At 32.1% G+C, this 26,483-nt stretch overlaps 2 protein-coding genes and 1 long non-coding RNA gene across 3 annotated transcripts; 1 reads left to right on the forward strand and 2 right to left on the reverse strand.

Annotated features, from left to right (window-relative positions):
- Positions 1-626: 626 nt before the first annotated feature.
- LOC139511847 (protein SEC13 homolog) lies at positions 627-12,099 on the reverse strand. The gene is made up of 10 exons (XM_071298965.1): positions 11,952-12,099; positions 10,753-10,797; positions 10,044-10,159; positions 8,017-8,168; positions 7,613-7,702; positions 6,859-6,902; positions 6,085-6,212; positions 3,122-3,242; positions 2,134-2,277; positions 627-931 (listed from the first exon to the last, which is right to left on the reverse strand). The coding sequence occupies exons 1-10, from the start codon at positions 11,952-11,954 to the stop codon at positions 833-835; spliced, it is 942 nt and encodes a 313-aa protein (XP_071155066.1). The 5' UTR covers positions 11,955-12,099; the 3' UTR covers positions 627-832.
- Positions 12,100-14,420: 2,321 nt separating this feature from the next.
- LOC139519392 (serine-enriched protein-like) lies at positions 14,421-16,239 on the forward strand. Its single transcript, XM_071311442.1, has 4 exons — positions 14,421-14,790; positions 15,168-15,367; positions 15,573-15,733; positions 15,982-16,239. Exons 1-4 carry the CDS (start codon positions 14,648-14,650, stop codon positions 16,030-16,032), a joined length of 555 nt encoding a protein of 184 aa, XP_071167543.1. The 5' UTR covers positions 14,421-14,647; the 3' UTR covers positions 16,033-16,239.
- Positions 16,240-19,727: 3,488 nt separating this feature from the next.
- LOC139519399 (uncharacterized) lies at positions 19,728-21,241 on the reverse strand. Its single transcript, XR_011663582.1, has 3 exons — positions 20,946-21,241; positions 20,260-20,331; positions 19,728-19,954 (listed from the first exon to the last, which is right to left on the reverse strand). It is a non-coding gene; the product is annotated as an uncharacterized lncRNA (long non-coding RNA).
- Between the last annotated feature and the right edge of the window lie 5,242 nt (positions 21,242-26,483).

Below are 26,483 nucleotides of genomic sequence, written 5' to 3' on the forward strand. Positions count from 1 at the left end.
AAATTGGTAAAGCAGCATTTATGAAAAATTTGACAAATTCTGATTATTCGTAAAAGAAATGAATATAAAGAACATTATCAATCATAAGTAATATTCTATCACATGTAAAGATAAATTTTGTCTCCAACTGCTCATTATGACATAAATATGAAATAAAAAAAAAAATTATGCAGGCTTCTTATCAACTTATGAATTCTATCCTAATCCGATAAAAAAGGGAAATTACCATAAATCTGTCGCTCAAACTGTTATCTAAAATCTAAAGTAAAATTTTAAAACTTTTTAACTTCTAAGGCTGTAAATTTAACTAGAATTTAATCAAACTGTAACCTAATCTAGAGGTCAATCTCTAACAACACAGCTTGCTATAAGTTTTAACCGTATAACTTGAACTAGAACAAACCCAAACAGCGACTCAAACAGTGAAACTCTTTTCCCAACTTTATCAAATTGTAGCTCAAACTTGTTGGAACTTTACAATCAAAATAAGACATATGTAATCTATGCCTGGGATACTACCAGTGTAGGTTCAAACCTCAGACATGTTTGACCAATACTCTTAATCTGTCTATTAAAAACACACAAAAATAGTAGGCAGCTAAAATTTCCCAAAAACTAAACAACCATTTTGTATAAATGAAACAATTTAATGATAATGAGACATGATGAAACACAATGTATTATCTGAGTAGCATTTTACTTCCTGTTGGGCAAAATGTCTTTCTCTTAAAGCAGGAAGTAAATCATTCCTCCAATCTACCATTAATTAAAACTGACAATAAATAGTTCAACAACTTATGTATTATGGCTTTTAGAAGACTATGTCACATGATCAACTTGATATTGATTTATCAGTCACTTGTCCTTGACCTTTGTTAACATCACTGATGCACACCCACTGTCCTTCTAAAGTCTCCTTCCACAAACTAACCTTTAAAAGAGAAATCAACACCAATGTAATATTATTTCTTGTAGACCTGTGCATTATACATACATTTTTTTTTATAAATATCAGAATTCAAGTTTTAATCAGATCTTTTAAACAAACATATTGAGTTGTTGGTTTTCTTGAGAGAAAAAAAATACTTTGAAGAGAAATCTTTTGAAAAGATAAATAAAAAGAATAAATTCAATCAATCAAATCTCTTTATGATTTCTTTTATCTATCTTTGTTAACAAATATAATCTATCAATAAAAACTGAAAATTCTTATAAACAATCAAATGTACCAGGATAATGTGCTGTGGTAAAAGTTGTGTTACATACTTATAATTACATAAGATGTACGTATCATTATAATATGTTATTCTGATTGGCTAACTGTACATCTCGCGTTATTCCTTAAGCAATTGCATTACACAATAAAATTTATCATTCATGATGACACGAGGTCCCACAATAAAGTGCACCGGTGAATTAAATAAAAACTTGATAAAATTCCTGTTTAATTCATATATAAAAATTCCAAAAATGAAAGTTTAAATTATTGTGATTATAACCCTGTTGCATTTTTAGCAATTGAATAATAAAAAAAATCTCAATAATTTCTGAATTTACTTTCATTATACTTACTTTGTTATCTCCCCCTGAACATGCCAATATATTGTCTGTTATTGACCAACTGAGGTGCCAAACAACAACATTTATACTTACTTTGTTATCTCCCCCTGAACATGCCAGTATATTGTCTGTTATTGACCAACTGAGATGCCAAACAACAACATTATACTTACTTTCTTATCTCCCCTTTAATATGCCAATATATTGCCTGTTATTGACCAACTTAAGTGCCAACCAACATCATAATACTTACTTTGTTATCTCCCCCTGAACATGCCAATATATTGCCTGTTATTGACCAACAGGGGAGTCAAACAACAACATTATACTTACTTTGTTATCTCCCCCTGAACATGCCAATATATTGCCGGTTATTGACCAACTTAAGTGACAACCAACATCATAATACTTACTTTGTTATCTCCCCCTGAACATGCCAATATATTGCCGGTTATTGACCAACTTAAGTGCCAACCAACATCATAATACTTACTTTGTTATCTCCCCCTGAACATGCTAATATATTGCCTGTTATTGACCAACAGGGGTGTCAAACAACAACATTATACTTACTTTGTTATCTCCCCCAGAACATGCCAATATATTGCCTGTTATTGACCAACTGAGGTGCCAAACAACATCATTAAACTTATGAAGTATCTTGTGTGACCAATCATTACCAGTTCCATCATTTGTCCAAATTATTACACGGAAATCCTGTAAAAAATCATAATTAAGATTTTGTAACTGCTGAAAACTTTACTTTTTTATTTCATAAAACAACTCAAAACTTAGTATAATACTCCAGATTGCTACAAATGGACTATAAACTGTCTAACTCTTTGTCATTTATACTCAGCAGTATCTAAGCTGAGTCCTGTTCTGTCTACCAACCTTTTATCATGTAATGTGCCATTCTTTTATCCTCAACACTGATGGTTTTAATTAAATTTAAGACTACACTACTGAGAAAATAATTAATTTTTATGATTTCTGTGAAGAGAGGATATCAATACAAAAGAATGAAGAGACATGCCTAATTATCCACTGCTGCATGAACAATTTTTAAATATTTGAAGAAAAAGAAATTTTCAATTAAAATAATGCTTTTTTTGTAGGTCTTAATTAAAGAACAGAGTTCCAATATCCAAAAGCAGCAGGGGATATAATAAAATTAATTCTGTATTTTTTTTCTCAACTAAACTAAGTTATTTAATGAATTGACAGAAAACAAGAATCGATTCATAGTGCATTGATGCCCCACTTGCACTATCATTTTCTTTGTTCCACGGACCATGACATAGGGGTAATAACTCTAATTTGGCATTAAAATTAGAAAGATTATATCATAGGGAAGTTGTGTACTTAGTTTCAAGTTAACTGAACTTAAACTTCAACAAAATTACCTTGACCAAAAAATTTAACTTGAAGCTAGACAGACCGACCAATATGGATGCGCAGACTGAAAAACATAATGCCCCTAGTGGGGGCATAAAAATTCCTTGACTGAGTTTTTCAAATGAATATAACCACTACATGTTAATATGAAGATTTTCCATACCTGAGAACAGCTAGCTATAGTACTTCTAGGTAGACCTATTGAAGGAGCCCATGCCACATCTCTGACCCAGTCACTGTGACCTTCTAGTTTCTTTTCTTCTTTCCATTCTCCTTCTTCCTCTCTTATAAAATGAAATTATAAGTAAAGCAAAATACAATCAGTGTTCTCCCCAGAAATTTTGGATAGCATCACATTTGGCGTAAAAAAAAAAAGTATTTTTTTCAATGCAATTTTTCGCGTCGTGGCAATGCTCTATTTCCATTATGATATATGCGTTATTGTTTATTACAAAATGTATTATATTTTTTGTATGCTATAGGTCCTTATTTGGTGAATAAAATATTCTTTTCAACCCTATTCTTTGTGTCAATATTGTTGAATTCATGACTGAGAATACAATTAAACTATAACCATGATAGCAGTATCCTCAGTTTATGTTTTCTATATTCATTTATAGTTTCAGAATTATTTTTTCCTCTTGGGCCAAATAAAAATATATGTGTGGTTCCAGTTACCCTACCCAGAGACACGTCTCTGCCCTACCTACCCAGTTAAAAAAAAAATCTTTATCATGTCTATGAAATACATGAAATATATCAGTTTCTTTTTATCAAAATGATATATATTCTTAACAAAGTTATCTAACAAAAAGTCTGTTAATGCTTAGTTTTCTCTTTAGGTATCATTGTTTTCTGTCTACTGTGCCATTTGTGCAAATGTAGTTATTATCGTAAAATACAGATTTTTGTCATATCTGGTCCAGTTCCAACCAGTAGTTTACACTGAAATATTAAATGGCCGCCGAAAGCAATGAAAAATACGAAAATAAACAATGTTTGACTAGAGATTTGGAATGAATATGGCGTTTTTAATGCATTAAATGGATGAAACATAAACTAAAGCCAATTATGATCACTTTCTCAAGAAAGACCAAAACTTATTTAGCTCATAATCAAACTTTTCACTCTCGATTTACAAAAAGTGATACATGTGTAGGAAGAGAAAGAAAGTAATACTACTGTAATATTTTTCATACCACGTGGTATTAATCATGTCACAAGTGACAGCTTGGGGTATTCCTATCAAAACAGTTATCCCCCAAAGGGCAATTAACACCTATTTGATCACTCTTAATTGTCTATTGTCCGACTTGAAGGGATTATGTAAAGCAAAATTATATCCGGGTGAAATTTGATCCGGAGGAAAAAATGTCACAGTAGTTGTTGTTATTTTTTTATCCGGAGGAAACTATTTCCCTGGGATATTTTATCCTTTGCCGTGAAATTCTATCTGGGTAGTTAACTTATTGAATAGTTATTAGAAAAAAAATATCCTTTAAAAATACAATGAAATAATAATAGTGTATTTGAAATAAAGCGAAATTGTTAAAAAAAAAATATATTATAATGGGAAATAATTTCACAAATTATCCTTGAAAAAATTTCCTGAAATATTCAAGTCAATATCATCCTTTTAAAAAGAAAATTATCATGAAACATAGGGAAGAAAATCAGAAGTAATTTCAAAGGTCGTAATTGTGAAAATAATAAAATGATTAAATAAGGTTAGTGAAATTCATGTAAAAGTGAGTTGTTTTCAGATCTCAGTACAAATATAAATTTAAAAGTAGGGTAGAAATATAGTTGAATATGGCTACTGTTAACAGTAATAGAAGAATTTGATTATGATGATATTTTTAACTATATAAATAGTTTTGTCTGGGAACAGAGATATAGTTGTTGATTATATGGAAATCAGATAAATCATAGCATAACAATATATTGGAACAGAATAGCATGTTTAACTGCTGGATAGTTTTTACCTGTGAAATGTTATATGTCTTATTAAATCAAGTTGTAAGTCATCTTTTTATATAAATGAATATATAAAAAATAAGATTCAAAGACAAATTTCGCTATAAAATAGATTCAGAACTATATTAAAAATTAATGTCTTTAAAATATAAATTGCTCATAATTACCTCCCTTTGATAAATTATGCAAATTTAGTCTACCTTTGTGAAACATTTTATAATTATAGTCAGGTATATATTGATTGTGAGTAACTCACATAGTAGTTAATGGGACTCTATTTCACACGGCTCTGTGAAATATAGTACGGCAAATATATACCGGTACATACTATCCGCATAACACAGATAGATTTTCACTCCTCTGGAAAAAATCAACCTGTGAAATACCATGCCTGGAAAAAAATTACCGGGACAAATTATCCTCAGGATAAAATATCACAGAGGAAGAAATAAACCGTTACAATTAAAGGTGATATATTTTTTATGATCATAAGCGGTAATAAGATGAAAGTTCAAAATTAAGGACATGGCTTTGCCATATAGAAACGAGAAAAATAACATTCTCAAAATAATTATAGCGTCGTGGAAATAATTATAGCGTCGCGGGTAAAAAATATAGCGTCGCAGTACTGCAACGCTAAAACGGCCTGGGGAGAACACTGACAGTATGTTCATTGATTAATTAAGACTCTTAAGAGCAACCATTTTCGTTTTCAAAGTGTTTGTATCCATATTAAAAATACATATTATCAAATTTCAGATTTTCTTCCAATTTCCTGCCAATTACAGGATATTGAACTTTGCGATATTAATAGCCAGTAGTAGATTACCATTGTCATCCATAATGTGGAAGAATTGCATGTATGATGACTTATTTTATCATAAATAGGATTTCCACATAGAGTTTTGCATATGTCCCAAAAGAACAGTTGTTGGTTGGATCTGGTTCTATTAACCATGACAAGATTTGTGTATTATTATAATATTCTTCTAACTTTACTACATGTTCTTATGTTGTGCTATTGCACCACTATCCAAGGAAAGGAAGAGGGTTTAGGACTCATAAACATGTTAAATCAGAGCTTCCAATAATAAAAAGAAACCCCTAAATTGCTCATTACATCACAACATACAGATATAACACACATACCTCCAAATTTTTACTAAATTATCACATCCTCCAGAAACAATTCTTTTTACTGGTGTCTGTTTATTGTATGGATCTAACAAGGCACCAGGACTAACATAAGGAGCAAAACTAACTGCATTACAACCAATCTGTTAAAAAAACAAGATTTAAAATAAAACTCGTTTTGTAAGTCATTTAAAACTGTTGAATCAATAAAGAGGAGCAAAAACTGTTTAGAGTCTTGGTAGAGTTGACATTAGAAACTACTAGTTGGTTAAAATGTATTTGACAAAAGACAATAAAGCTTTATTTGGGATGAGGCTATCAAGCCATTTATTATATAACTGCAGTCATCATCCAATATGGTTCTTAAAGCTGATGTAAAAAATACAACCACACATCAGTTTTTCCTTTCAATTCACAGGCATATGAAACATGAATTCCAGTAAGCAATTTTCTAACGGAATAAATTTACAAAAGTAAATACTACTGGTACATATTAACTCTCCAACAGTTCCTCTACTTACACAGGGCCTCGTTGGTCTAGTGGTTTAAGATGTTAATACTTCACTAGCCAGTCAACACTGAGGTTGTGAGTTCGAACCCCACTCGTGCAGGTGTACTCGACTCCAATCTTAATTGACTAGGATTGTCAGTTTTCCTATCGAAGGTCATTGTTTTCTCAGGGCACTCCAGCTTCCTCCACAAATAAAAACTGGCTGTCACAACATAGCCCAAAATCAGTGCTTAAAAGTGGCGTTAAAACACTAAAAATCAAATCAAATCTGTACTTACACTATGAGCATTATTTATTTTCTTTGCTGTCCAACTTCCATCACCTATTAAATGAAAATACAGCAACATTAGATTTCTATATATTGAAAAGTACTACTTGTCATGGCATGATGAATAAAACAATTAATATACAATTTCTTAATAAAAGAGGTAGAAATGTAAAATCAAATCTATCAATGAATCAAAGATATGAACCTGCCATATAAACCTTGAATATATATCATTCTTTAAAACATGTTCTTGGATTACTGAATGAACTATAGAAAAATGAGAGGTAATTTATTTAATTTTTAATTCTTGATTCAACCCCAAATACTGGGATTCCTTGAGCATTTAAACTGACTGACATCAAACTGGAGCATATAATTATTTACTAAATATCAAATCTTTAGGAAAACAAAGGGACATAACTTTAGATCAGTATGTATCAAATTTGTCAAGATTACATTTCACCTGCATGGTTTTGACATTGTGTTAAAATCTAGAAAGATTGTTTTAAGTGGTACTTTATCATCCATAAACCACAGAAAAGCAAACAAATCTTTTAAATTAATTTAAGGGGATAACTCTTGAATGGTTAATGCAAAAGCTGAAGTTGACATCAGGTTCAACTTCATGATATTACTTTCAAATTTCAAAAGATGAAAGTCGAGCATTCTTTTTATTTATCATCCAGCAATGTTGATTTTTTTTTAATAAGTTTTAATTTGTATTTTCTTATAAAAACAATTGCATTATTCAAAATTTGATTTACCTGAACTTGAAATAATGGATATAGAACCATCTGAACTTCCACATGCCAGAACTAATCCAAACTCTTGTGGTGCAAAAATAACTGAGTTTACTACAAAAAAGAAATAATTTGTTCATTAAATTTCATATATTTGATATACTGAAAATTATTTGATTCTTTATGTAAGAACATAAACATATTTTTCTGCAATTATGAATTTCTGTTTTGTTGAAAAATGGTCTTGAATACGTGTAGTTAAGACCAATTACATCACAGTCAGACAAGACCATCAAAATCAACTAATCTGAAGTAATTTTAAGTTCATATGCTTACACATGTGTTTTTTCCCACTTCTACAGTTAAAAATGGTATATCTACACACATTTAAAGATATTGCTACATCTAAAAACGCTATTATAACCTACCTGACGAATCATGATTTGTGTATTCATACAACTTTCCCCATGTGCCATTTGTTTCTTTCCAGATTATAACTTTTCTGTCATAACTACAAGATGCTATCAAATTACCAAACATTGGATGCGCCCATGCTAGCTGCCATACTGGTCCATCATGCCTACAAAACACAGATAATTTGCAATATTACTGGTCAATCAGGCCATAAAAAAGAATAGGTTTATTTGCCCAAACACTATCTACCCAGAAAAAAGTTGCCTACTCAAATTCTTTTATTGTCCTGATTTGAAGAAGTTTTTTTTTAATCAGATAGGCATAAAGACTAATCATGCTAATAAACACCCGATACTTCAATTTCTCTTTTTGAAAAAAAAAAGAAAATGCCTACCTACATGTACCTACCCACTGTCTCAACCTTTGGGTAGGGTTTGGGCAAACCAAAATATTTTTAATTGTGGCCTCATGTCTTTGAATCAGATAATTTACAATATACATTCAATGTGTTACACTGCTTAGTGCTAACAAGACCAAGTATGGGTTTGACTCATTGTTGAAGGCCCAATGGTAACCTACATTTATAGATGCTAACTTCTACATCATTTGGTCTCCTGTTAAGAGTTGTCTCATTGGCTTATCACATCCTCTTAATTTTAGAATAACTTCATCATTGCATTGCTTGCCTGCAAAGTATAATTTGATTGTTGATTGAGATAAGTAAAAGCTAATTTTAATACAGCATAATACCTAATACATGTAATAAGTATAAAAAAGATGTGGTATGATTGCCAATGAGACAACTATCCACAAAAGACCAAAAGGACACAGACATTAACAACTATAGGTCACCGTACGACCTTCAACAATGAGCAAAGCCCATACCACATAGTCAGCTATAAAAGGCCCCGATAAGGTCAACAGTTTTGCAGACCTGTTTACCCACCATGATGTCTATCAGTAGAATTGTCAGTAGTTTGAAATGCTGTCAGTAATACCCTTCATGAGTGCTGTGAAGCGGCATGAACCATCTAGGGGGGTTTAGGGGCATGCCCCCCCCCCCCCCCAAGAAACTTTTGAAAAACTAGGTGCAATTTCCTGCATTCTGACAGTATCTGCAGTCTTATTCAGATATTTTTGCAACAAAGATTATAACCTAAAATTTGCATGATTTTACAAAAAGTTGAGTTAAAGTTTGGAATAAGTCAAAACATGCAAATATTAAAAATTTCATTAATTATTTAATCTTGTACTGTTGTACAACACATTAAAAATACAAAACCTCAAAATAATAATTTCAATAGGGACAAGATTTCAATACTTATGACAAGAAATTTAATTGCCATTGAATGAATATAAATATTAGCAAGTTACTTTCAATACAAAGTTGCCAACAGATTAAGGGTTTAACAAGGTACTATTGTAGATCATATTCAATTCATAGTTCAGAGTTCGCAGGATCTTTGTTCAGTTCGTTTTTTTCTAACACAAGAAAAAACTTTTCACAATGTGCGATACTGTGGTGAATTTTCATAATTCCAAACGCTGGCATCCTGATTCATGCCGTCCATGAAATATACTTGATCGCTATCATTTTTGCCCTTTAAAGAGCGGTTATTCCCAGTCAAAAAAGTGCCTTTCAGACACTGATCGCCGTAAACGAAAGCAACTATGATTTTTTCACCGATTGTTAGAAAATCTGTACTTTTTCATGACGAATCCGTATTGAGTAATTTTATTAAAAAATCTGTGTAAAATATTGACAATCCATACACGTAAACACCTTTGTTTTTGCTCCTAGAATTTAGATTTAAAAAAGGAGTTAATTTCTTAATTTTGGAGATTTATATTCAAAAAGGAGGGTACCCCAAAGAAAAGGAGCAACTGTATCCTCATTTGGCTTCAAATGGATAATTGTTTCATTGCAGTGGCAAACATACCACATCTCTTTATTTTTATCTTATTAATACACACTCAAATAAAAAACACCTACATGTATGAACTAAAAATGTATATTCATGTGATATGTATGTATTCTTACCCTTGTAATTCATTTATAAGTGTCTGTTGGCCATCTTTAACATCAAATATTTTAATGGTTTTGTCTGATGAGCAGGTAGCTAGTTTTGTTCCATAGTAGTCAAGCTGAGCATCATGCTGAAATAAATAATTGTTTTCTACAATAATTTAACATAATTTGAATGATAAAGAAGTTATTTACTAGTATATTACATGTATACTAAAGAGTTCCAGAATTTGATGCTAGACGAGGGCCCTATGCATTCATTATTTAATAGAAGACCATAATTTAACAGCGATTACATTTGTTTTGTGTTAAGCCCTTTCTAGAAGACCTTGCAACTTTGATGATGTGCTCAAATCTGAAATATTTCTAGTTTGACATATTAGCTGAATTATATATGTTTATTTTTTAAGGTACATTGTATCACAATAAATACACTGCTAGTACCAGTAAATATATTTTGGTTGTCAGTATTTTGCTCGAGTTAACATGGTTAATTTTAAATTGTTTTGACTACATGTACAATTGCGTCAAAAGTTAAAGCGGCTGGGTCAGCCGGGATAAGTGCTAAGGTGTATTGCAGTGCTCACATGATAAGTTAGTAAACTTTGTTTGACAAGTGTCTTTATTCATTTTCTGCATTTATCATGTTTATGTAAATGCATTAAAAAAAACCTAGCATTTCTGATCCAATGACATGTTCTTAAAATTTTGTATTATTACTTACAATCATATCTTCATGAGCTGTATCTATAGAATTGATGACGGAAACCTGAAATAGTTAAAACAAATTATGATTATCTTAGCAAACAAGTTATATAAAAAAGAAGATGTGGTATGATTGCCAATGAGACAACTATCCACAAAAGACCAAAATGACACAGACATTAACAACTATAGGTCACCGTACGGCCTTCAACAATGAGCAAAGCCCATACCCCATAGTCGGCTATAAAAGGCCGGTATCGGGACCGTTCGCCCTAGGTCCGTTCGTTCGCCCAGAGTCTGTTCGCCCTACTATAAAAATATTAATATTCAGGGCATTGGAAATTGAATAAACTTATTCAGATATTTCTATGGTATATATATCATGTATATTCTTGAAATTTATGGAAACATTGAAATATTTAAAAGTTTATGGCTTGTTTTTGATCATTAATTGTTCAATTACAAAATAATACGGATAACTGATTATTGTGAACCTTGTCTTCTGATGGATTAATAATAAAAACAAACGTTTTATTTTGATAAAATATTCAGCTTGAAATTAATAAAACTAATGATGTACGAACTGTAAATTATGAAACGGATTTACAAGACTAGTTCATTTATTTATACTGCATACTTTCGTGATTGACTGATTACAATTATTTTGTTAACAAATATCAATAAAGATAAATACATTGTATTCCAGTATTCTACTCTGCAAATCAAAGGGAAAATGATAAATTGATTGCTGCAATATAAATATTCTGTCAATTTTTCAACAAACTTTAACATAATTTGTTCAAACACTTAAAATAATGCGACTAGACAACAATTAGAAAAAAATAATAATCAGGGCGAATGGACCCTGAGCGAACAGGTATCAGGGCGAACAGGTTCTCGGACGAACATGAATCAGGGCGAACGGACCCGGATTCTAAAAGGCCCCGATAAGACAATGTAAAACAATTCTACGAGAAAACTAACGTCCAGTAGTCATTGAGTAGACTTGTAATTGAGAATGAAAAAGTGTCTCACTGTTGTTATATCATAAACGAATTAACTAAAACACAATTGATGATACTAAAAAATACTATATTTAAATTATATATAAAGACTTATAAGTTCCCGGTCTCATAACACTAAACACTAACAGATATATTTTGTGTTAGTCTTTGTATACAAGCAGTATAGTTAGCAATATTTTCACCTGTAACCTACCATTGTGGGTTTGTCCTGAAGTAAAGTATTAGCGTGTTTTGTCTATTTTAAATGCCTCAGAATGTGCCAGGCTTAAGTTTACATGTCAACACGAACGTGGCAAAATTTACTTCCGGTAAAACTGCAAAGTTATCCCCCCTTCAACCGATGGGTGAACCTTTTTCAACAGTGGCGTATTCCGGATAAAATTCATAGCATGTTTTTAAATAAATAAGTCCTCGGGTCATTATTTTCTATTTCTGCCCATTTATCTATTTCTTTTTCTGCCCATTTATCTATTTCTTTTTAACTTATTGTGCAAACAAAAAATGTCAGCAAAAAACTGTTAAGGGAGATAACGCCATCATCGGTATTTATTTCTTCATAGCTATACAATTTTCTCATACTTTAGTTTAGGAACCAAAAAATATATTTTACCATTTTTTTTCTCTTAAAAAATAAAATAAGAGTATGGTTCATCAGGTATTGAGAAAGTCCCTGGGTGAACCATGCTATTTTTCATTCTGCAATTAAGTCGAGCAATATTGGATAATTATATCAAGGATTTGTATATCCAGAGACATATATATATGTCTCTGGTATATCTATAGTAACTATACAAATCTTTGATTATATGCATTCTTCATCAATGATGACATAAATCTTTGATGCGAATGAAAAAAAATATAAGACAGAATTTTGAAATAAAATATGAGAAAATGTTTTTTTTTTTATAGTATTTAGACCGATGAACCACCTTTTACTTCATCTTTATCCAGGTATAAGAATACTGCCCATTTCTACATAAATCAATTATGAATTTAAATATGTACTCCATTTATAGAATTAGGACAAAATTTAGAGAATGTAATGTAGATTTATACACTAATTTAGATAATGTGTTGCATAAAAATGTTATTTAATTACATAGTTAGAAGATTTTTTATTTGAAAATTAAGATAAATTGGCATAATAGAATATTGTCACAAAATGTTGGAAAAAAATTACGCACTTATAAATTGTTTAAAAATGTTTTTGAAACAGAGATGTATTTGAGGAAGAACATTTCAATACGATACAGAAGTGCAATTTCTAAATGTAGGTGTGGCGTTGCCCCCATTGCGAATAGTAACAGGTGGCTATGAAAATAAAACTGTAAATGAAAGAGTTTTCTTTGTGTGCAATGATAAAATTGAAGATGAGAAACATGTGCTTTATATGCAGATTTACATGAAATTTTAGTTTATGAAGTTAAAAGAAGTAATGGTGATTTTAATATTTAATCTGATGGTGATATATATCTTTTTAAAAATACTGATTGTTTTGATGTGGTTGCCAAGACCTGCTTTAACAATTCTGAGACTACTATAATGTTATAGTAGTCTCAGAACAATTTAAGTAGAAAAAATAGTTTTTTATATGCTTGGTGCTTGATTGATGCATGGTTATGTTTTTATAAACTTGAAATTTTTTATAGACATGCTAATTGTAGTTGTATGGTTTTACATAACAAAAATGTTTTTATAGACATGATAAATATATAATTATAATTTATATTGATTTCTATAGTCTCTCATAATTCTTTATAGAATGGCACTTGTATTTTAATTTATAAAATTTTTGTCTTATTCAATGTATATATTATGATGATTGTATTATATGTCTTACAAGTGGTGAGACTCAAATAAAATATTGAATCTGAATCTGAATCCATTTACGCGTTTAGTGAAAAACAAAAAAAGTTATAATTGCTCTAATGAGGTGTTGGGTAATTAACGATAGAATAATCATAAAATGACATTCTGATCACTCCAAGCCAAAAGACAGCTCGTCAACTTGTCAACGGAAATCTACCGTTTAGTTAAATTGTAAGAAAAAGATCATGTCCACGTCAACAATATTTATGAAACTGACAGACCAATTTTCGGAATGTCACAACTTTGGAACTTTGGGATTTTAAAATTTCTTAATCAGAAATGAGCGTATAAATATCCCAAGCCTAGGTTTCAAATCATTTAAACAACCAAAGCTTACAAGACATACATGATGGCATTGTTTACTAGTTCAACTAAATGTCAAACTATGGTAGAGGAAAAAGCCAATTTATTATCCCAAGATAGTGAAAATGAAGGTAAGTGTGTTATAATTTGTATTTTCACAATTTAAAATATCTGTTAAACGTTCGTCGAGTCTTTGAACATTCTAATCGTAAAGCTAGTGTTAATAAGAAAACTTGAAAAACATATATTAAAGTAAATTCTTCATAGAAAAACTATCACCATTACTGAAAGTCTTTTTCTTCTCGTTTTGTATTTTCATGTCTAAAAAGTTATTCATATACAGGAAATTATATCTTGATATTTTCAATTTCTGTGTCATTTGGTCCCTTGTGGAGAATTGTCACATTGGCAATCATGTACCACATCTTCTTTTTTTTTATATTAAAAACAAGCAGTAGTTAACCAAAAACAACTGTTTTGAAACACTCTTGGAATATCTTTAAAATTTTTAATCATTTTGTATTTTTAGACTTTTCATCTGGATATGATTCACCAGAGTACTTCTCTGATCAAGATACAAAAAGAAACTGCTCCAACAGATTACAAATAGTCCCATTATCTGATAAATCGGACATTTCATCTGCTGAATCGATTCCGTTTAATGATTACTCATATGAGGATGACGACATACATAATGATAACGATATTGCCGATTCGATGAAAGTAACCAATGTGCATACATTGATCGATAACATTCGATATATTTTATCGATGCCAGATTTATGCGATGTTATGTTTATCGTAGGCCCACAAAGAGTTCCCGTCTATGGACTGAAGGCTATTTTAAGCACACGAAGCAGGTAATTGTCTAAATTAATAGATGTTGATCTCCAATACATTTGTACATATGTAAATAGTTTATATGCATTTTCTCAATACAGTCTCAAATTTGGACGAATTATATCATATCGGTTTTTTGGTTTTTTTTTTTAAATTGTCCAAGAAATATAACAGGTCATTATGATAATGAATTGAGTGCGTCTTTGATTTTAGGTAATTTTAAATGCCATCTGTTTTATAGAAAGTTGAAAGAAAAACAACGAGTTTCGCTTGAAGTGAGTCTTCTAAACAATGGAATATATTCTAAACCGAACTACTTTGCAGCTATAATAAACCATGTATTCTTAGTATAATAGTTTTCTGGGAATAAATTTTAAATCTTAATTTCCATTTCTAGGTTATTTTTCGTTATGTTTTTGAAATACTCAAAAGAAGCATTGAAACAGAGAAAGAAAACGAAGATAACGACGCACATCCAACCAGACCAGAGCAACAAATTGACTATGACTATAGATAATTATGATGCTGATATATTCCGTACATTTTTGTTGTTTGTCCATTGTGGAACAGTAGAAATAGAGCCATCAACAGTTACTGGTAAGCATAAGTTGTGAACTCGCTATAAACATCGATCGATTGATAGAAGAAAGGGGGAGGCTTTTCTCAAATAAAGTGTAAAGTGTTTTCCTTTTTTTCACACTTTTTTTTTTGTATCAAGACAAAAATTAAACAGTTCTAACTAGTAATCTGAAATAACATTAAAAATGTTTTGAAATGCTAATCGCTACTGATCTCATTTTAGGGCTACTTTGTTTGGCTACGGAGTTTGATATTCCCGACCTGCGGAATTCATGCTGGGAATTCATAGACCGATGCCTGTCAGTGCAATCTTTTTCTACCGTATTGATGAAAGAAACGATCTTTTATGGCGACCACAAAGCTGCACAGAAACTTAGGATTAAGGTAAAATTTAAATTTTATTGTAAAAACTTATGATTGATTCTGTGTAATGTAAGTGCATGTAGGGGGAAAAAAGGGGGGGGGGAGGTAAAGAAAAAAAGAAAAACATTTTAGTAATTAATGGATGCATATAAGTGTATCGGTTAAAGATAAAAAGAAACTGAAAAAAAACCAAAAAAAACAGTCTAAGTATCAAGCATTCTCCAACAATATTTACAAGCCATTTTCACGTGTTTTTGTTTTTTTTTCAGATTTTGAGAACTGCAACAAAGGCATCGTTAACATCTTCATCTGTTTTTTAAGAGATTGAATTCCCGTAGCACTGAACAAGATCGCGGTACCAGCAAAGAGACATAAGTTTGAATTTATAGAATTATCAATTTTAGTGCTATACTTTGCATTCTAGTATGAATTATACAGATAACTATATATGATTGAAAATACAACTATAGAAATGTTTATACATGATGTATTCATAGTGCTTATAAAAATAAACGTTTACTGCTTTTGATTTCTTTATAGTTGCCAATGGCCTGAACTACTTTATTGAACTCCTTTATTGTTGTACTTTTCGCCGTGCCTGACTCGCATTGTTGGCATATCAAATTTGTCGTGAAACTTACGCATTAGAAACATAATTTTGCTAAATTTCAGTAGCATTGCTAATCTAATTTCGTTTTCCAGAAATTCATGTTTTCGGTGTACGAATACGTCCATCGCAAACAAACAAAAATTGATAAAACATCCGGGGTTGTTACTATTTCCGTGCACAGGGAACTTAATTGTTGAAACCAAAATAGGCTTACAGCCGATTTTAAAGAGAGTGTAGGCAAAGGCAATACATTTGGTTTGCTTAGGTAAAGTCAAAAAATTTGGTTAGCTTGCTTAACCGTGAAGTAATTGTTATGTTAGGTAAACTAACCTCCGTTAAGAGTAGACTAGTCCAACATTTACCAATCTATCTGTATGTAGGACTAGACTACTTCGAAATGAGGGTAGCATACCTTACAAAACAATGACCTCACGTTTAGGCTAACAAGCAAGCTAACAAAAGATATTACCTTTGACTACACACTCAATGGAATCGGCTGTAACAGTAAAATAAGGCTGCAGGAGTAAACAGCTGATTTGTGTTTTACAAATAAGTAAATATCTTGTTATACGTCAATGAGAAAGCAACCCAACGACATCAACATGTGTGTCCATTATTTAAACAAGAGTGCACACGCTGAAATGTCTCGCCTTCTATACTAATCATTGATATTATGTTGATAGTCCTAAGTATAAAGCTAAGCTTTATTACAACTGTCACATAAACTTAACATTAACCAAGATAACTAAACAAAGACCAATGAACCTTGAAAAAGAGGTCCAGGTCAGATGAACCATGCCAGGCAGACAGGTACAGCTAACAATGCTTCTATACAACATATATAGTTGACACATTACTTATAGTTTAAGAAAAATAGACCAAAACACAAAAACTTAACACTGTGCAATGAACCGTGAAAATGAGGTCACGGTTAAATAAAACCTGCCCGACTGACATAAAGATCATAAAATATTTCCATACACCAAATATAGTTGACCTATGGCATATAGCATTAGATAAAAAGACCAAAACTCAAAAACTTAACTTTGACCACTGAACCATGAAAATGAGGTCAAGGTCACATGACATTTGCCCGCTAGACATGTACACTTAACAATCATTCCATACAACAAATATAGTAGACCTATTGCATATGGTATGAGAAAAACAGACCAAAACACAAAAATTTAACTATAACCACTGAACCATGAAAATGAGGTCAAGGTCAGATGACACCTGCCAGTTGGACATGTACACCTTACAGTCCTTCCATACACCGAATATACTAGCCCTATTGCTTATAGTATCTGAGATATGGACTTGACCACCAAAACTTAACCTTGTTCACTGATCCATGAAATGAAGTCGAGGTCAAGTGAAAACTGTCTGACAGACACGAGGACCTTGCAAGGTACGCACATATCAAATATAGTTATCCTTTTACTTATATAATAAGAAGAGAGAATTCAACATTACCAAAAATTTGAACTTTTTTTTCAAGTGGTCACTGAACCATGAAAATGAAGTCAAGGACATTGGACATGTGACTGACGGAAACTTCGTAACATGAAGCATCTATATACAAAGTATGAAGCATCCAGGTCTTCCACCTTCTAAAATATAAAGCTTTTAAGAAGTGAGCTAACGCCGCCGCCGGATCACTATCCCTATGTCGAGCTTTCTGCAACAAAAGTTGCAGGCTCGACAAAAAACAACATGTAATTATTTACTATTTTTGGAAGTATACAACGGAATGTTTCAAATTAGCTTAATGAGTATATTTTGTCCTCGAATGTATATTGAACAGCACAAACAACGAGCCACATTTTATATCATATTCTTCTTGGTTTCATCACAATTAAGTTGTAAAAACCTACTATTTATATTTCAAATCATACAGATACATATTGAAGGTAAAGGTGGTTCATCAGTATATTTTTGTTAATATGAAATGTCATTGCTTTTGTTTGAAAGTCTGTTGAGTTGTTAATCTGTTTAAATAAAAGGACCATAGGAACTAAAAGTGAATCGCTAAGGAACTAATTTGATTAAAGAGAAGGATAAAAAGTAACAATTCCAGCCTAGAAAACCCAATTTCCAAGCAAGGACCAAAATCCTCAAACTCGGCAAGCAATTTGTTTAATTTCCGTGGCGATAGAGTACGGCATTATGAGCTTCGTCCCTTGCTTATAAGTCATATCGGCTAGAATTGTAACTTAATCAATCTTTTTTTTGTTGTAAACGTGTAGGATAAAGTATGAAACGATTTATAAGAGCAAAACCGATAACCTAATTTGCACTGAAAAATATATAAACGACAAAAAAATGACAGACAACACTGAGCATACAACCACCAGTAAATTATATCTTTTTAGGGGGTTGGAGTAAAATCAGTTTTTTAGCGCTCATTCCTCTTTCAAGCTGGGACAGTGGTGTAGCAGTTGAAGATAAGTTTCATTCAATTCGTTGTGTTTTACAACGTATGTGTGTTGCATCACATGCAGAAATTTCTTTAGATAATATTTTCCTTCAAACTTATTTAAAGTTATGGGTTATAATTCAAAAATCCGTTTTCCATTTTCGATTGAACTCTATTAATAAACGAAAAATATTTATCGCTCTCTTTTCTGTAAATTTCTATTAATTTGTTATTGTTTGTTTATTGTCCAGTGGCAAATAGTTCATGAATTTTCAGGACAAATTTGTTAGTTTGAGACACCAAAAAATATCATGTCGTAAATATGAAAATAAGAAGATGTGAATGAGACAACCCCCAACAAAATACAAATGACACAGACAACTTTAGGTCACAGTCCTGCCTCCAATAATGATCAAAACACATACCGCATAGTCAGCTATAAAAGGCCCCGAAATGTCTAATGTAAAACTATCCAAACAAGAAAACGAAAACAGACGTCTTTATTTATGTACAAAATAAGGTACGAACACACAAATATAAAACAAGCAATAAACGAGAACCACCGAATCACAGACTCCTGACTAATGAGTCTGAATGCAAAACAAAATAATTTGAATATTTATGATGCCTCTTAACTGCTATATGTATATATTTTTAAAAAGTTTTTTTCCCAACATTTTTCTCTTACCACGACCAAAAAAATATTACAAGCGGAAGTGAACGTATCTATCATTTAATCTTAAATTCTATAGACTAAACGTGTTAAATTGAAAGCGTAGTGAAATATGAATAAGCAGAGAGAAAATTTACTGGAGTTAGAGTGGGGAGTTAACTAAATTGATGAATTATACCTGCCTGCAATGAACAGGATTAACTTAGAAAACAACATATTATGTTTTCAGTCAAATGTGCAAACGCAAAATCTTCTTAAATTGCACTCAATTTCTCACTGAGGACGAAAGGACTTTTTTCCAACAAAACAAATGTATATATAAAGATATTTATCTCAAATATTTATAATTTAAACTGACACAACCGGAAGAACTTCTCCCACAACATGGTTCTCTTTCTTCGTCCTTTCTCTTTCTCCTAGCCGTTCTGCATCTCTCCTTAATTTGTCTTCCGGCCGTCTTCTTTATTTTCCTTTTGATTATTTCTTCCCTTCTTGCGAGGACATTTTGTCTTTTTTCTTCATCTTTTCTAGCAATGATAACTGTAAAATAAGAAGCACATGATTATAAGATTATTCCATATGTAAAAACAAAAATAAATAAATATATTGATTGATAAAAGATAAATTACGCGATGTAAATTTTTTTTTTATCGTCGCACTATCATTTTCTACCGCCACACAAATTATCTAGCCAAAATATCAAAGACACATATAGTCAAATGCCAGATAACACCACAGGTATGTTTTTTTTCAGGTTTTTTCGTTCTGTTGAAGCTGTTTAGATTTAGAAATTTTGTATATGTAATTGGCTGTTAAAAGTTGTAATCTTTAAATTCAGGCATTACCTTTTTCAGCGATAGCACCAATTCTTCTAATTTCTGTCATGAGATCTTTTTCCTCTCGATCGTATTGGCTTCCTGAAAATTATATATATAATATGCATATAAGGTAAGTGTATATCTGACAAGATTGAAACTTTGTAGGCATCAGGGATTGGAATCAATTACTATATTATGTCTCTTTGACTGCTTTAAAGAGATACAGAGCTGAAAATGGCGTACAAGGGCAGTAAGTAAGTAAGTAAAAGCTGCTCTCAACTCAAGCTCTGAAACGAAGTAGTCAGTACAGACTTAACTAGTTTGAATTGCATATTGGAGACTGCATATAGCCTATGGCTTTGAACAGATTTTTTTTTGCCCTTCAAAGTTTTTGCAAATTCTGTCCCTTACTTGATAGTTTAGAGAAAAGCTACATCAGGTGTATCCTAATTAATAATTGCTGTTACATGAGAATTATGAATTAAAGTGTAAACGGAAAAACAAATAAGTTCAAAACTTGAATTTATACACAACTACACAGAAAAATTCTGGTTGATGTCTTAAATATTTATATTACAGTTACATTCTGGTTGATGTCTTAAATTTTTATTACAGCTTGTAACCTCAGTGTAATATTTGGTGTTACCTGCTAGATGTCCAGTAGTTTAGTTAACTGAAAGACAGTAATATATGTACAAGTATCAGACAATTACCTTGTACCAGTGTTTTGTCTTTTGGGACAGCTTATAACAGGAAGGCGTCTCGGTTTCCTCTTTCGGGGTTTTTCGTCTGGTATTTCGACAGAGAATTTCATACCTCCTGCCTTCTTTGAAATTATGCCAATAGTTTTCAGTTCCTGGATAATATCGGATGACGATCTGGCTTTCTGTCGTGAATGTTGATTCAAAACAGAGGCATTCGATCCTCTTGCTTTGTTGTTTCTTTTTCCGCAACCCTTAAAACAAACAATTTAATGTTGTTAGTTTTGCACCCATAATTATTGACCTTCTAACTTAAAGCCGAAAATACAATAATGGACGTCTCAAAGAACATTTATTGTGACGTTGTAGAACAAATCATTGCCTTTTTGGACGGGTTCGTCATGCCTTTTCTGTGTTTTTCTTTTTGGCCATGGTATTGTCGTTTTTTCTCTCTCGATTTTTTATACATTAAAAGAATTTCTCAACTGCTACGATATTGAACTCAACCCAGTTTACATTATGTTCATCTGATACAGACATTGCGCGTCGATATCGACAAATAATGTTTCAAATATCCATCTGCAACAGTTGTCTATAAACCATTCAGTTTTTCCTGGTTGTAGATATCGACGATACAGACAATATCGATTTGATATCGTCGATACAGACAATATCGATTTGATATCGAAGAGACAGACAATATCGGTTTGATATCGACAGTCAAATTGAAAAAAAATGTCTTCATGGTTTGTTTCTCTGTTCAATTCTTTACTTTTACATTTGGCATTGTCAGAATAACAAGCATTCTGTGAGTATTGCATAGCAATACATAGTCTCCTTTCGGTTATAATAAAAGTTCATTGTTATTGTGGAACGAAATTCTAACTTGATCTATAACTTATCATGGTGTAAACTACATAAAATACCAAACAAACCTACCACTAAATTTTCAAATGAAAAGGAAAAAAATCCAAAATGTCATTTATCGTTATACAATGTCTTTTCCAACATTTTCTACATTTGAAAATGCCTATGCCAATTCAGGAATATGACAGTTAATTGTTGTCCATTCGTTTGAAGTGTTTTATCATTTAATTTTGCCATTTGATAAGAGACTTTCCGTTTTGAAATTTCCACGGAGTTCAGTATTTTTGTGATTTTACTTTTTACAAATCTTTAAAAGAAAAAGCGATTTCTCCTTTTGAACAGAAATCTAGTAAGTAAACAGTTTTTCCATCAAAACTGAATTAATTCTATGGAAAGTTAAAAAAAAAATATGAGTTATTTACCTTTGAACAGATATCTAGTATTTAAATAGTATTTCATCAAATTTAATTCCGTAGGGTATGGGCTTTAACTTAGAAGAAAAGCTAAAATCGTTAAAATCGAACTTGACCTGTAACTTGTCATGATAGATTATGCACCAAATATCAAATCAATATCTTCAAGCATGAAGAAAAAAGTTTGGAAAACTGATTTGCCGGATTGACGGTTGGACAGACGGACAGAATGTAAACCTAAAGTCCCCTTTGACTTTGTCGGTAGGGACTAAAAAGATAATGTACGATTTCTAATGATCAGGACAACTAACACCGAGACACAAAAAATACAAGGGTTAACACAACTATGTATCTCCGTTTAGTCTTCAATAATGACCAACACTAACACCTGACGACAAAATGTTAATTAAGAATGGGAGTGGGGAAGGATGTAGCGGGATTTTCAATGTTTATGGAGTATAAACCCTTCCCTCACATATAAAACAGTGCAGTATCACACCGAAATATAAAACACAAAACATAAAACTATAAGCTAGAATGGCCTCAACTCATTCGATCAGCACAACACAAAAAACCAAATGGCCTCAACTCATTCGATCGACACAATACACAAAACCAAATGGCCTCAACTCATTCGATCGACACATCACACAAAACCAAATGGCCTCAACTCATTCGATCGAAAACCAAATGGCCTCAACTCATTCGATCGACACATCACACAAAACCAAATGGCCTCAACTCATTCGATCGACACATCACACAAAACCAAATGGCCTCAACTCATTCGATCGACACAATACACAAAACCAAATGGCCTCAACTCATTCGATCGACACATCACACAAAACCAAATGGCCTCAACTCATTCGATCGACACAATACACAAAACCAAATGGCCTCAACTCATTCGATCGACACAATACACAAAACCAAATGGCCTCAACTCATTCGATCGACACAATACACCAAACCAAATGGCCTCAACTCATTCGATCGACACATCACACAAAACCAAATGGCCTCAACTCATTCGATCGACACATCACACAAAACCAAATGGCCTCAACTCATTCGATCGACACAATACACAAAACCAAATGGCCTCAACTCATTCGATCGACACATCACACAAAACCAAATGGCCTCAACTCATTCGATCGACACATCACACAAAACCAAATGGCCTCAACTCATTCGATCGACACAATACACAAAACCAAATGGCCTCAACTCATTCGATCGACACAATACACAAAACCAAATGGCCTCAACTCATTCGATCGACACAATACACAAAACCATATGGTGAAATAACAGTACATTTGTACTCGAAGTTTCGATTTACAGTTTAAATCTTATTTCAACCAATAAACCATGTTTTCCCAGTTTCAAATGTGAACCACGTCACAAGAATTTAGACATTAAAATAAAATATTGTGTTATGTCTGTACTGTCACTTTATTTTGACGATCCATGTATGTAAATATGTACGACCTGTTTACCTAGTTATCAAGTAAATAAAGGGCTGCGCTTTAGCGCATGATACGCCCGTTGCTCTTTTAACTTGTCTTTTATGCTTTAAATGAATTTATATGATCAACTAGAAATATATATACAAATCAAAAGAGATGTTACATTAATATATTCACCAAAGTTTCATAAAATCCCCCTTTTTTAGGTATAAAAATTCATTACTTAAGAAAACATAAAATCTAAAATTTATAAAAATGAAAAGGGAGCTTATGTCAATAGATATAAACAATTTATCAAAGTTGCATAAAATTTTGTGAAAGTGTTAGTTATTGTCCCAAAATTCGAAAATCCCCCCTTTTTTAAGCATAAAAATTCATAACACGGAAATGTAAAATCTGAAATTTATAAAAATTGAAAGGGAGCTTACATCAATAGATATAAACAATTCACCAAAGTTTCATGGACATTGGTGAAAGCCTTTTTGAGTTATTGTCCGAAGTGTTGAAAATCCCCCTTTTTTTATGAATAAAGCCCCATAAATCTAAAACTTAAAATCTGAAATTTATAAAAATTAAAAGGGAGCTTACATCAATAGATATAAACAATTCACCAAAGTTTCATGGACATTGGTGAAAGCCTTTTTGAGTTATTCTCCGAAGTGTTGAAAATCCCCCTTTTTTTTTATGAATAAAGCCCCATAAATCCAAAACTTAAAATCTGAAATTTATAAAAATTGAAAGGGAGCTTACATCAATAGATATAAACAATTCACCAAAGTTTCATGGACATTGGTGAAAGCCTTTTTGAGTTATTGTCCGAAGTGTTGAAAATCCCCCTTTTTTTTATGAATAAAGCCCCATAAATCCAAAACTTAAAATCTGAAATTTATAAAAATTGAAAGGGAGCTTACATCAATAGATATAAACAATTCACCAAAGTTTCATGGACATTGGTGAAAGCCTTTTTGAGTTATTGTCCGAAGTGTTGAAAATCCCCCCTTTTTTATGAATAAAGCCCCATAAATCCAAAACTTAAAATCTGAAATTAAAAAAAAAACGAAAGGGAACTTACGTCAATAGATATAAACAATTCACTTAAGTTTCATGGAAATTTGGTAAAAGTGTTTTTGAGTTATTGTCCGAAGTGTGGACGACGGACGGACAGACGGACGGACGGACGGACGGACAGACGGACGGACGGACAACGGTATACCATAATACGCCCCGTCTAAAAGACGACGGGCGTATAAAAACCCATACAAACGCTATACAACCAAATGAAATAGGGTTTCAAAGGATACAGTAATATTTGTGAAGTGACCACATGATTGCAAAGTATAAAGACGATGGGGGAAATAAATTCAGCCTCTGGCCTTTGTTAGTCTTGTATTATTTTAATTTTAGTTTCTTGTGTACAATTTGGAAATTAGTATGGCGTTCATTATCACTGGACTAGTATATATTTGTTGAGGGGCCAGCTGAAGGACGCCTCCGGGTGCGGGAATTTCTCGCTACATTGAAGACCTGTTGGTGACCCTCTGCTGTTGTTTTTTATTTGGTCGGGTTGTTGTCTCTTTGACACATTCCCCATTTCCATTCTCAATTTTATTACACATCAGCCGCCGTCATCTCACCCTGTATAGAAGGGGGCTATCATTTGATTTTGATACTGTTCGTCATGCAATTTTTTTGTTGTTGTAATCTCTGTCTGCCTTTTTATTGTTCACTCTATTCGGTCCTCTCTTTTTTATTCAAAGTGTTTCATCCTGCCTTTTCCCCCTCAAAACTCCTGTCCTGTCCTTTTTTTTTTTTTTTTTAATTTTTCAAATTTTATTCTAGCCTCCCCCTAAAATTCAGATGGTAGCTCCCCGATTAGCTTCGGTTTAAACTTTATCAGCTTGAAATGACATTGTCTTAAGGGACGACATAAAAAAAATCAATGAAGGATGAAAAACTTAATTCAAATAGTTTGGGGTGTTGGTAGGGGGTGTGTCGAAATTGCTGCAAGTCAAGTTTGTTGAATTGATATCAATTTTATATATATCCTTATTATTATTGTTAAGTTAAGAATGGGGATGTAGGGGGTCAGTGAAAAAAACTTTATGAATTAAGTTTTTTTTTTATCCTACATTGAAATTTTGATGTCATTAGCTATCGTCGATATCGATCAAATAATGTGGATGTGTTCATCGAATCGATATCCACGATATTTGGATTAGTTTTGATCATGTATGGCCACGGTTGTGGTCCCCAGTCAATACTCTGATGTTGTTTTAAGAATTGTAATTTAATTGTTATTTTGGTCCGATATCCGTAATTTGATTGATTATTAGTTACTTATCGTCCAGTGGCAAATATTCCATGCATGTTCAGAACGATCAGGAATTTGAGCCTGCTTGTTGTGTTAGATTTTGTAGCACTTTACATTAACGATTTGTATGCTCCCGCTTGTAGTTTAAGTATTTAATCATGAACTAGATGTAGATGCTAGTATTAAATTTTTTCCAAAGATCTGTCACAGTAAATCCGTTCTAAGTCTCTTTTTTTCTACCCTTTACACTGGTAGTAGTATTCCCATATTCCAAATATAAGGAAATGATAGGGTCTTTGCATCGGAACTAAACACATTTATTAAACAAACAGTTGTTGGCTTGACACGGGTTATGAGGCCCCTCATGGGGGGGTGGGGTCCTAGTAATCACATAATCACCATTTTTTGGCCAATATAATCACATAATCATTAAATATTTGCTTATCTTTAGTAATCAAATAATCATAAACTAAAAATACAGTCC

This window comes from Mytilus edulis, chromosome 1, assembly GCF_963676685.1.
Source record: "Mytilus edulis chromosome 1, xbMytEdul2.2, whole genome shotgun sequence".
Lineage (NCBI taxonomy): Eukaryota > Metazoa > Mollusca > Bivalvia > Mytilida > Mytilidae > Mytilus > Mytilus edulis.